The sequence below is a fragment of the Ornithodoros turicata genome, chromosome 3 (genome assembly GCF_037126465.1).
Source record: "Ornithodoros turicata isolate Travis chromosome 3, ASM3712646v1, whole genome shotgun sequence".
Taxonomy (NCBI): Eukaryota; Metazoa; Arthropoda; class Arachnida; order Ixodida; family Argasidae; genus Ornithodoros; species Ornithodoros turicata.
Genome location: NC_088203.1, coordinates 26,305,279 through 26,318,333, shown reverse-complemented (window position 1 = coordinate 26,318,333; position 13,055 = coordinate 26,305,279). Strand labels below are relative to the sequence as shown.

Sequence of the window (13,055 nt, the reverse complement as noted above, 5' to 3'; positions counted from 1 at the left end):
TTCTTTATTACACGCACTGTGTTAATGAGTGGGAGGCGCTCATTATTTAAAAAAATTCAAATGAGTTTCGTGAAAAACATAACTTATAAAGCAGGACACCGTTGGCATGAAAATGGCACTACCCCTTTTGGGACCTTCAGTAGACACCTTCTAGAGAAAACTCCGCTAGCGAAACGGGTCATTGGTTGGAGTAATTAATTGGTTTCGGTTTACATATTGTTGTAGGAGCTGGTCGTGGTGAAGCGCGAAATGGCACTCTTCTACTCCCTTATCCACCAATGAATTACATGTTCTTGAGCTTAGTTCACAACGGCGAGTGCTGACGAAAAAGTAACAGCGCCAGACAGGCTTCTCCAGACCCCCACCCCGCTTATCTGAGTGATATGCGCCCTTTCTCTGTTACGATCGCACGGACGAAGCACGGTTAATCACATCGTACATTGATATCACATGCTTTCCACGTTTTCTTCAGCACTCCCCTTTTGCGAAGTGAGCTCAAGGACACGTAATTAACTGGCGAATGAGGGAGTGGAAGAGTGTCATTGCGCGCTTCCGAGCAAAGCTTCTTGATGGTGGCTTGAAGAGACCTTAACAGGGAAAATTTGGAATTGGCTATTGAAATATACTCATGATGATCCCAAAAACAAACTGAAGTACATAATACGGTGAAAACGGAGTGGCAAGTGCGAGTGCCGTTGACCGAATTCGTTTTCGATTTCAGTTGTCTCGCGACGTAAACCCCCAATTATTATTAATTAAATTCGTTTTCTTACCTTATAGGGTATAGCTTATTTTGTTTATAATGTGGGGCAATTTCTGGAATACACCGTAGAGGAGAAAATTGTGGAGACATGTGACATTAGTATTGATTTTTATTTTCTCATACTACTTTCTAGACACAGTGAAGCTCAGTGTAACGCTAGCGCAGTCTCAATCACGCACATTAATATCTGAACTGAGAACACACGTTTTCGGATGTCGTTCTCAACTCTTCTTTGCCAACATTGCTTAACATTATGGAATTCATCTTACGCTCCTGAGAGACGTTACAAAAATTCTCGGGCAAGTTCTAAGTTTAGGGGACCTTTAATGTCACCGGGCCAGACTTTGTCATCGTCGACGAAACAACAACTTTATTTTGGCTTTGGAGAGTGGGGAGGTTCATCGCCACAGGCGATACTCTACCCCATTGCTGGTGGGAATGCGGGGAATAAAATAACGAGCCCCATCACAATAACGATCGAAGTCCGATTGTGTCCAGAAATGTCAGAAGAGCTTTGAGCGCAGAGCGCAGGAGCGCGTAGGATAGCTAATCGTCGACGACATCCTCACAGAGAGAACAAAAAATAGATCAGGCCCTGTTTTACACGTTCCAATCACCGCGTTTCACACGCTTCGAGTAGGAGCTCAGATTTCTGAACAGCAGTACAGCAACGAAAAAGCTGAGCTGGTTCACCAAGTTTTCGCTCTCCGATGGGCAAGTGCGCTGGTGCAGACTTGTCAGGTTTTGTTGTTCACAGTATTTTATTAACATAATTATCTAATTACACAAGTAACTGCCCAAATTGCACTTTGCTTTTCACTAACACTATAACAACGTAAATGTTCTACGTGCAACAACAAAAAATAAGTAATGATGATGTAGTGGGATGCTTCGCCGCTGAGTGAGTGAGAGAGTTAAAAAGAAAAAGAAAAAAAATGGAGAGGCAGCACCCTATCCCATTGCTTGGGGTGGAGAAGATGGTGAGTGATGATGAAGATGAATGCTCAGAGTTCACGCAGGAGCCCTGTTGCTGCTAAGAAGGAGATGAGGGCCTGAAGAGCTCGTAGCTGATGAGCAGGAGTGACCGAAGGCCCAAGCAGTTACAAACTACGTGCAAACTATCGTTACAAATATGCCAGACTGCTAAAAATATGTGCAGTCTACCATTCGTATGTACACCTATCAGGCAAAATTCTACCGAACAATTGGTTCTGGTTATTTACACTATTTACATAGTCCGAATCCCTTGTTAGAAAACGAGGTTCTTCAGAGAAACGCGCCCATACTTAACGCATATGTACCGGTTAGACCACTGACGCGATAATTCCTGCTCAAAACACTTAACCAGACTATGTCTCGGATGCATTGCTCGAGTACGACGACTCTGAGCTACAGTCCGACATCAGAACTTCCAGAGTACGTATGACACACTTATTACGATGAAAGATGGAAGTCACTGAAAAGGTTAGCCAGCTGTAGGACTCGAACCCACTTATTACGTTGTACTGCTGTAGGTGGACCCCGCGCTCGATATTTGATGTACCATGGTGGTGTGACGTTGGGTTGCAAGCGAGGTCTGGCTGCTCAGATTAATCTGATGTACAAATTCCCTTTCTAGTCTGCCCGCCGCCATTTCAATCTTCTTTCCTCCTCACCTCGTGTTATCGTTCAAGCTGGCTTTCTTACATTTCTTTTGCTATCTAGCAAAACCGGCATCAGAGGAGGTTTTCCTGAATTCTGGTCATGCGCCTTCAAGAAACGAGGTGTGGCAAGTGGCAAAGATAAGAACATTCCTTCATTGGAACTTGTTCTTTTTCGTAACATGAACACTTTAAAAGGAGCCAGGAATCAGGTTTTCTGGTGGATGCTGTCGCTCCAAATTCTTCGCGTGATCTTTGGCTGGTCGTTTGTGGAAACGTTCTACAAACGACGCGTAGGCTCCTGCCTTTGCTGCTGAGCTACTCACGTGGTCTACAGAGATGTCGAGTCGTAAAACTCATGTAAGTGCGCCCTGCTTTGTTTTCTTGGCAGCGCCTTTGTAGGATAGCTACTACGTGAACGTTCGTGTCTCACTGTCTGACTGAGCCTCAAACACATCATCTTCGCGCTTTCGCCAGAGGCTCGTACACTGCAGGACAGAAACAAAGGTATACGCGATAATAAATGGCATAGTACCGTTTTAGACGTAGGTAGAGGAGTTCGTTACCGGCGTCTCCTAGTTACGGATCTGCTAGCTCCAGTCGTAGTAAGGACCCTAAAAGTACAAAAGCAGTGATGCGTTGGACGCTAGACAACAGGCGACGTCCTTCCCCATCAGGTTCGCAAGAAAAGGATCGTCGACAAGTAGCTACGGCGGTGTCTATCGGCGGATATAAACAGTAGATCAACATGATGCAAAAGATTTCGTTTCAAATGATGTCCGTCCTTATTTCTGTGATCCTTCCAATGCCTCCAGTTCAACGGCTTTTCACGATCATGTTTCAATGATGAAGTGAACAGTCCTGCATTTGCGCTGACATTTTAAGCAATGTCTGGATTCTGTTTCCAAAGGGGTGTGTCAGTTAAAACCGTAGAGTACGAGGCGGCTCGCGTGACATTTATGCTCTGTTTGTCGTAAGTGGCAGCTAACGTTGTCATGCAAAGTAGGATGTAAACGACCACTGCCCACTCGTCTTTGCGAATGTTTAAAGGGACTGTAAAGTGAAATAACATGATTTAAGAAACCATCATGCCAAACTTGGCTTTGTGATGAGACACGCAAGTAATCGCCTCCGAGTTCTTCATACTTTTGGTACTAATTTTGAACACTTTTAGAAATTCCACGATGGTGACTTTCTAGTTCGCCGAGAAAAACAGTGGGAGCCCGCTCCGGATTGGCGGACAGGTATCATGAAGTACTACGTAATGCATTTGAGACGGATTACTAATTACTACGAGTCCTGTTTTGACGAATAACAGCAACGCTTGAAGTTAGGTTTAAACTGCCGTAATCTGTAAGAATATATGAGCGATGCGCGCCATCTGTTGGCCTTTCTCTCTCTCCGCGTCTCCCGGTCGTCTGCTCCTCTGGCATTACCCACGGTCCCCGGCGTGAGCAGAGTGACCAGAAGATGAAAGCTGTAAAAGACTCTTGGTGTCGCTGCTGTGTGGAAACTGCAAATCCTTTCACCCAGGCAGTTACCACGGATGTCTGGTTTACGTTGCAGAGCTCCGGGATGCACAAACCGAGCACCTTCGACGACGAAGCGCACATTGCAGCTGGTCACGACACGCCAGATGGCTAGCCCAGTTGCTCGCCTTCTCAATAGACGGTGCGCGAGTTGCTCCAGAGTTGCCGGGTCTCGGAGTCCGCAAACTTTGCTTGGTGCAGCAACCTTTGAAAGTAGACTGCTAAAAATACTCACTGTACAGTAAAGTTATTACACACAGTGACACGCAGACTTGCCTCGAACAGCGGAGCGCGTGTAATCGGGCGCTGATAGACAGCTGGAATTAACGAGTGGGATGATCCACTATCCCCTTGAAGGGAGGGTCGGTAGGCACAACGTATGCGTTCCCCGCACCGCACCGTTTATCTGACGCATCCGTTATGCGTATACCGACCCTCCCTTCAAGGGGCTAGCGGATCATGCCAATCTCGTTTCCGGCTGTCTATCAGCGCCCGATGACACGGGCTCCGCTGTTCGGGGATGGTCTCTGCGCCACTGTAGCTGAAGCGTCCTTGGTACAAGCTCTCTGAAAAGCGTATAGCTTTATCATTTTCGTGACTAGAGTTAGAACGCTTAGCCTATATTATGTCCGGTAACGTTATAACTGTCAAGTTGTTGCTCGCATGCTCTAATCACCTGCACTCTTTGTTAAAAAATAAAAAAAAACGCGGAGTAATTGCAGCTCCGAGTCCCCTAGATTGCAATTACTCCAGATTTTAGTCCCCTGACCTGGAAGTTTACTCCCCAGCACTGCAAATAGTCAAAGAACTTCGGAAATGGTCTCCTGAATGCAACCGTCTACCTAAATAAGTGCTCTTCGTGAATTTGATGGAATAAGGTCATATAACTTAGCTAACTGTCATTTTCAGCTCACACACAGGAAGAGATAGTTAGCGATTATTTCTCGAAGAATCGTACCCTATTGCATGTCGCAAAAGGGTTATATCACTCGACATATCACGGTTGAGGGTATAATTCAAAGTATTTTCATTCATGCACACGAATTATGTGCCTGGCACTGTTAGAACAGAGCGTGAAATGCAGTGCCCATTTTGTGACATTCATTTAGCCCCATGCATTTACCACCTGAAGGGACAAATTTTTGTAGCAGTGCATTTAGTCCCCAAAAAGGACTAAAATGCATTCCTTTTTCTTAGAGTGTGCAAAGCATTTACCTTCGCCTGGAAAAAGTGGTGGCTTTTGGGAACCACAACTCTCCCCACTGACGCTTTAGCGTGCATTCGTTATGTTGGAAATACGCGCTAGGATTAAACGTTAACATATTTACCAACGAAGTCTGCCCATCACGCACATTTCCCCACCCCAAGCAGGTGTCCCCGTAATAACTGGTACTAACACCACCACCCCCGCTACTACAGCCATTGTAAAACGCCAAACTGCTAATTTGCTGAAGTTCGGTTGCGCATCTTACCTGACATAGCAGTACGCTGTTTATCCTGGAAACAGTCTATTGAATGGTACTGGTAGTACGTACAGAATGCATCTGCTTTCCTTAGGTATCTATCCAGCCCACTATGTCTGAAGACGACGAAGTCGCTCCTCGTCCCACACTGGCTCAAGAAGTGTTTATAATGCCTGAACTATACCAGGGTAGAAATTCCGTTCAACACGCCCTGAATACGCTCGACCTCCGGTGGCTAAACGATGGCTTCAGGGAAGACGACGGCCGCCAACAGTACCTGGACGTAGGCTGCGCAAGCGGTTGCTTTACGCGAGATTTCCTTCTGGAAAAGTGCGCACCCTGCAAGCGTCTAGTCGCCGTCGATATATCGCACGACATGATAAGCTACGCTCGTGAACACTACTCGCATCCGAAGATAACTTACGAAGTTTTGGATATTGCTGGGGACGTCTGCGGATTCACCCATAGGTACGGCAAGTTTCGAAGGGTGTACTCCTTTTTTGCGCTACACTGGGTAAAGGACCAAGTGGGTGCGCTCAGAAACATAGCGGCGCTGATGACACCTGACGGAGAATGTCTGCTGAAATTTGTCGGAAGGTCTCCGGCCTTTGAGGTATGGCTTCAGCTGGCCAGGAGGCAACGCTGGAGTTCATGCGCAAAAGTAAGTACATATTTTAATGTCGATTGGACATATTTTAGTACTATTTAGTCGAGACTGGGAGGTATCCGGGTTCGAATCCCGGTGCCCGCTTTGCTGTCTGGGGTTTTTCCTGGGTTTTCCTCAGACACTGCCACATAATATATATGTCGGCACAGTTCCTCAGAAGTATGCCCAGGACGCACATTCCCCCAGAGCGCTAGTCGTGACATTGCCTACCTCTCTGACGCCGACAACGGCGAGCTCTTTCACAAGCAAAACCACGACCACCGTATTTTAGGTTGTCTCTCACCCCGTATAACAATTGCGAATCATTACCTCCACCCCACTCTTAAAAGACGACTTTTCTTTAACTCCGTTTTTTTAAAAGAATGTTCGACTTTCCTTTGAAACAGGAGCAAGGAAGCTACACAATATTGCTCAAGACCTGCATTATTCAATAGGCACTGAGCAGTAAATTTGTTTGCCGCTGAAATATGTTTCTGTCACTCTATATGTTCAATCGACAAAGGCGGCATATAAAAGTAAATAACGTGTGAAATTCGAGAACCATGACTCGATCCCGCTGCCGTGATGTAGCAAGCAGATGAGATCGTATTTGCCACTGACGGTTCGTCTGTTACGTGCACTGAGCGGCGCTTGTGTGAAAACGCCAGCAGGCCACTACTACAGAAGGCCTGATTATTGCCTCCTCTCCCTCATTCGCTAAGCGCACATATAAAGTCAGAATTCGTGTACTATTGCGATTCGCCGTCCTGCGAATTCGAGAACACGCGAATGATTGCAACTAACGTGAAACGTGCATGGAGACCTGAATCTGTACACGAAAAGTGCAACAAGCTTTGCAGAAAATGTCTTGAGAAAGATATCGAACTGTTTTGCGCTTTATTTTAAAGTTTTCCCATTTTGTACGCGGCTACGTTCAATCTACAGTAGCCACTGCAGTTCAATCATTACTCGCACACGGCAGTGGTTCGTCTCCATGGCTATGATCGCTGAAAGCTCGTTCGTGATTGGCTACCACTGTTGAAAACAGGATCCTGATTGGCTGACTCTTAGTAGATACGTCATGTCGACGAGTAAGTAGGCTTTCTGTATCTAGGTGGTGGTGTGTGTGAAATCGTGCATTGAATAATAATGGGCAGAGTCGGTGGACGTCATGCCAAGGGCCACCTGGTTGGAACTCTTCTCCTCATTACTCTGTGACTTGCATCTTAATAACTCCTCGTTAGGGGTCAGATTCCTGGTGCGCAAACGCGCGCTAGAGGTCTGCTATACATGTCGGTGGACGTTCGCTTCACCAGGTGGCGCGCCGAACACTGTGGCGACAGCGCCAAGTAGAATTTCTACTTTCCGGTCACTCTCTGCGTAGCCTTTTCCTCACCGCTGACTTCACTGCCATTCAGGTAAAAGCAGATAAGGGAAGCAAACGAAATGTAGACGATTCCGCCGAAGAACAATAATATTAATTGCGGGGGTGGGGGGGTTACGTCGCGAGATAACTGAGATCATGAGTGACACCACAGCGGTCGGTCTCTGTATTGCTTTTGCCACCTGAGGGTTCATAAAGGAAGACCGCGTGTCTAAGCAACTTGTACCTTGCCGCCAAGTTGCTGGCATCCCCGGCCGGGTTCGAACCCGCGATCTCTTGATCAGAAGCTGAACACGCTACAGACTGAGCCGCCGAGGCCGGTCTTCCGATCAAAACACGGCAGCTGCACGTTCGTCGGCATTCAGTTGCGGAAGCTACGCGGCCGCTTGGCGCCTTCTAAACTTTACTATAGTGTGTATATTCACCTACGTCACGTTGTGACGTGGCATGCGCGTAATCTCCTCCCACTGGTGGTCAGTTTCCGTGGTATCGGATTTGAAAGATGACAAACTGCGCGATTTTTCAATGCGGTAACCATAGTTTTCGTAAAATAAAACGTGAGAACGACAATACCGCAGTGTCTTCGGGTTAAAACAAGGGGATGGACGCTACCGAATTTCAAAGCACCACTCTAAGCTTCGTTTTCGTGCGAACGCTAGATAATCCCAGCAGGCGTTGCACCACCTACCTCATCATCATCATCCGATGTACGCATGTGTGTGTGTGTGTGTCAACAGGTGCCCCGAAAAGGTGACCACCACCATGGCGGCCAAACGCGTACGTTTGACGTCATTTTTCTTGTATAAGAAATTAAGAATGATTATGTGTTATAATGTCCGCCGCTAGTATGGAAGTTCTTTGCAGTACCCAATTAATAAGCGCTTCTTACCTGACATTAGAACTGTATACACTGCTTCGTTGGCAGATTCTGACGGAGAGCGTTCCTAACAGTCACTATGCCGAAGACCAACGGACCTACATTGAAATGCTTCTGCGACAAACTCGTCTGAGGCCACACACATGCGAAGCTCTACGGCAGGAGATCAGCTTGTCCGTCGACAGGATGCGAGGTAAGGCCGGGCATTCAGCATCTGTGTCTGTATTTGTCGGTGTACAGCGCAACCAACACGTAGCACGGCGCATTAACGCAGCCAATACTATAGATTCCCACGGAACGCGCGGGCCGCAGTCGAATGTTCGCGGTCCTTGCGCGCCGGGAGTGGGGAGGTGGCAATATATTAGAACAACGAAAAAAGAAAAGGGAGGAAAGGTCAGCCAAACGGCATGTCGGCTTGCTATTCCACAAAAGAAAGAAAAAGAACAAAAGAGAAATAAGCAAAAGTAAAATGAAAATAATTGGCTGGCTAGGCTAAGTAAACAGGGCTTTGCTGATACACGAACTAGATTAGGATGTAACTCTGCACGTTACATTTTGCTGTGGTCAAATTTGTTTAGGGCACTTTTAGTCAGGGAAGGGTAATGGTAACGGAAATAGAAACGGTATAGTACCGAAATTGAAGATTGTAACGATAACGAAAACGGCATTGTTTACTACTGAGAGCGCCCGCCTGTGAATGCGACATTGGATCAAGGTTGCTGGACTCAAAGTGACTGGGGACATGTTCATTTACGTTTTCTGAGATCTTTCAAGACGTGCGCACCCGAACGACGTAAAATTACTTGTGTACTACCAGGCATATAAAAATTACTTTGGAAAAGTAATTGAATTACGATTACAATTACATGTTCACAAAAGTAATTAAATTAGCGTTACAATTACTCATTTTCTATTGTGTTCCAATTACGATTGCAATTACTGAAAAAAAGTAATTGGATTACACTGAATTACATTCACAAAGTTGACTGCAACGGGCAAACTGCAAGATTTGATGTACACAATAATTGCGCATGTTCTGAAAGATGGTGGTGGTTGTGCTTGTGGTAGAAAAACAAGTTAGAGGGGTCTTACACAGGGACAAGTCTCTCGCCATGTTAAAGGAACACCGAACATCACTGTCAAAAGGCTTTCTTTCTTCAGGTATGTGAACAAAGTGCAGATCATGAGTGCAGCTTGTAACGTCCATTGGCTTTCAAGAGTACGGTGTTCTCAAAGTTCTTGTCTGTAAGGCTGCCACGTCTCCTTGTCATAGCAAGACAACCAACCTAAAACAGACGCTCCACTGGTGCACTGCTCAGCAGCCCAACATTGTACATCATGAACACCTCGAGCACACAAGGAAGGTGTTTCAAGCACTCTAACGACTCTGAAGTGCGTGTCCATACCCACAATTCGTACTCCTTTTCCCATGGCGCAAGTGCCTTGCTTCAAACTTAACAACACACCTATTTTTTCTTTCTTAGCACTGCAGTCAAAACAAAAACAGTCACAGCTCCTTTTAAACAAATGACGCATAATGTCCTTCTTGTTTCAAACCAGCATAGAACATGCAAAACACAGCACAGAGAATAAATCGTGTCTCTTGGCACTATTTGGCCTTAGTCGCTCTTGTGCCATAAAGCACCAAAACACCACCCATGGCGCAAGGGTTTTTCTCCTTCAACATTCAAACGAAAAAAATTTGTACCCAAAAATGAACCGATCTGAATCGAGTCTTTGGGTAATCATTGTGAAAAAAAAAAAAAAAAAAAAAAAAACGGTGTGGATTTGACCCAAACTTTGGCCTTCCGAGATAGCATTCAAAGTAATTCCAAAAGTAATTCAAAATGCGTTACTTGTAACTGTAATTGAATTACTTTTACAACTACATAAGACCTAATGTAATTCCAGAATTAATTACTAAGAAAGTAATTAATTACAGTAATTAAATTACTTGTAATTAATTACTTTACAGGTCTGTGTACTACACAGCTCTGTAACAGTCGTTCCATTACCGGAAACGTAACGGAAACGAAATTGAAAAGCGGCTATCAGGAACGCATAACGAAAACGAAAATACAGCGGCAACGAAAATGGATACGGTAATGAAAACACGTCCGTTACCCTTCCCTGCCTTTAGGGCAAAAAGTTACGCGTTATTGGCCCATAGCGGATTTCTTACGTGCTGTGCTTACAGTATTCGGTCTCGGAGAACATGCGCAGTTTGTCGCTAACTCGTTTTGGGATGTGCGGGTTGTACGGGAACTTTACACGAGTTGGAGAATTTCGCCCCTTTCACTACGCCACTGGGCAATATAATAACAGATCCAAACTTATAGCCACGGTATTCTTATAGTCACTAAACATCAAAGTGACATATCCCATCTTCAAAATACCTTCCGGACGACTGCTGCAAACAAACTAAAAAAAAAAAGAAAAGAAAAAGAAACACAATGCAGCTTGTTTGCTTCCTTACGATAATAGGGAGCGATGTACGTTGCAAAGAGCTTGGCGAACTGGTTAGATTTTGTTATTATCCGACGGATAAACGACTGTCAGGCTGAAACACCAATGATTTTCGATGAGCCATACTTTGTTTTTTATAAACAAAGTTCAATCTGACTTTCATCAAAATATGGGGGTACAGGCATGGCCGTGACTCTTCATGGCAGGCTCATCGAAATGAGTTTCTCTGAAAAAAGGCAAAAAATAGTGTTCCCGGATGCGGCTGGTACGCACCGGTCTCCTTTATGTTCTTTAATCCTGCCGCCTTGCTACCGTCTCTCGTCCATAGGTGGGGAGTAACGCGTTACAAAGTAGTGCGTTACCGGTAACGCGTTACATTCGAGTAGTGAAATATGGTAACGCATTACATTTGGGAGAAAAGTAATGAGTAACGTAACGTCATTACATTTTTAACAACTAACGCGTAACGGCGTTATGCGTTACTGCGTATTCGGGAACTTGAAAGCTTGAGCGAGGACCGTGCCTGCAGAATTCGGGAAAATCCCCGATTTTTTCTATTCATCTTCAACAATGACAAGAAGGTCACATCGACACCCACGAAGAACACAAAAGAAGAGTTGTTGACCTACCCTGGTTGAGATGTCACCTTTGTTTACCGCCTCTGTTTTTCACTCCCTCTGGTATTTTTCGGACGAATGGGGCAAAAGCGGCAGGAAAATAACCTCTACCCTCTGAACAAGTAACAAAGTACCAAGGAATTGGCTGTTTTGATTTGTACTGTATGAGATAAAAGGTCACCGTGTCTATCAACCTTGACAAGGAGCACTCACTGGTCATTAGGCGTCCTCTCAGCCCAAAACGGGCGAAGCTCACCGATGAAAATTTTGAACATGAACTACTTCTGCGTTGCAATAAATCGTACATATAAGTTGTGTTCATGCGTGACCCTTGTTTGTGCCCAACATTGCTTGTATTGATTTGCGGAATGCACTTATGTGACTCAACCAAAAATGGAAAACCTCCCCACTTCATCATCACAATCTATATGTTGTTGGTGTTCAACCAAAAATGGTACATATTACAAGGACAACTGGTGAAGTAATGCAAAAGTAACGGCATTACTTATCAGAAGTAACGGCGTTAGTAACGCGTTACCTACTACCGCAACAGTAACGAATAACGTAACGCGTTACTTTTCGAAAAAGTAGTGAGTAACGGTAGTGCACTACAAGATAAAAGTAACTTCCCCACCTATGCTCTCGTCCCATCGTTGTCATTTTACATCTCATGCAGTCCTATCGGCATTGGGGTAGTGGGCCACAACCCAGGTGGCGAACTTCCCCATGCATCATCATCAGTGTATTCGTTGTTGTTGTTGATGCACTCCACAATTGATTAACAGAGAATTTATGCTTGCTCTCCTTCCCAGAGATGTTTAGTGCTCTTCTGCCCGTTTCCAAGGGAATGAGCCCGAGTGAGAAAGAAGACATGCTTGATGACTTTGTCTCTGCTATGGTCACCATCTGTGGAGGAGAATCTAAGGAAGCAGTCGCCATTCAGGAAATTCACTATCTGGTGCACGCTTCGAAATGCAGTGACTTATTGCAACCGGTACAATTTTAGGAGAAAATAATGAAAAAGAACATTGAAAATGACATGATTCTAGAAGAACGACCAATGCCGATGTCTTTATTTTTTGTGGTATTTTTAATAAAGCTACATTTTAACAGCGCCTACGAACTCTGAGCTTTAACTTGCACCCACTTAATTGTTTGATATCATGCTCTTTTTCTTTTCTTATTTGTGCCAGAACGCACAGTAGCATTCATTTTTTTAACTGAGTAGAAGTTCCGGGAATTGCGAATGCTGCGAGCTGCCACTGTCATTCATAAGGCAATTCGCCTATGTGCTCGGCGAACGTCAAGGTTTCGGGGTTCCCCTACTGTTTTAGAGAGCCTTGTTTTAGAGCATTCCCTTACAAAAATGTGTGTGGTCAGTCTATAAAATGTGTATTGAACTTCGACAATATAAGGCTGTAAGGAGTCAATAAGTGGTCTATAGACTGCGTATGATCATTCTATAGAAAGTTTACTCGGAATTGGCCACATACTTCTTATTGAGTCCTTACCACGAAAAGTCTTTAGACAAAGCTATATAGAATTTCCATAGACGTTTAATGTAATTGCTATTGTACCTCCTATGGCTGTTTATATACGAAGAAAATCACACTCTAGGACACACATATCTGGGGCTCAAAAGTTTATTGTGAATCACTTGCGGGTACAAG

The 13,055-nt window shown here is 44.9% G+C and overlaps 1 protein-coding gene across 2 annotated transcripts; it reads left to right on the top strand.

Annotated features, from left to right (window-relative positions):
- The first annotated feature begins 2,554 nt into the window (after positions 1–2,554).
- On the top strand, positions 2,555–12,500 carry LOC135388319 (juvenile hormone acid O-methyltransferase-like). Of its 2 annotated transcripts, none has more exons than XM_064617797.1 (4): positions 2,555–2,763; positions 5,490–6,056; positions 8,351–8,495; positions 12,198–12,500. In XM_064617797.1, exons 1-4 carry the CDS (start codon positions 2,743–2,745, stop codon positions 12,389–12,391), a joined length of 927 nt encoding a protein of 308 aa, XP_064473867.1. In that variant the 5' UTR covers positions 2,555–2,742; the 3' UTR covers positions 12,392–12,500. The 2 variants fall into 2 exon arrangements, with proteins under 2 accessions (XP_064473867.1, XP_064473866.1); XM_064617796.1 differs by lacking the exon at positions 2,555–2,763 and adding an exon at positions 4,413–4,487.
- Positions 12,501–13,055: the final 555 nt, after the last annotated feature.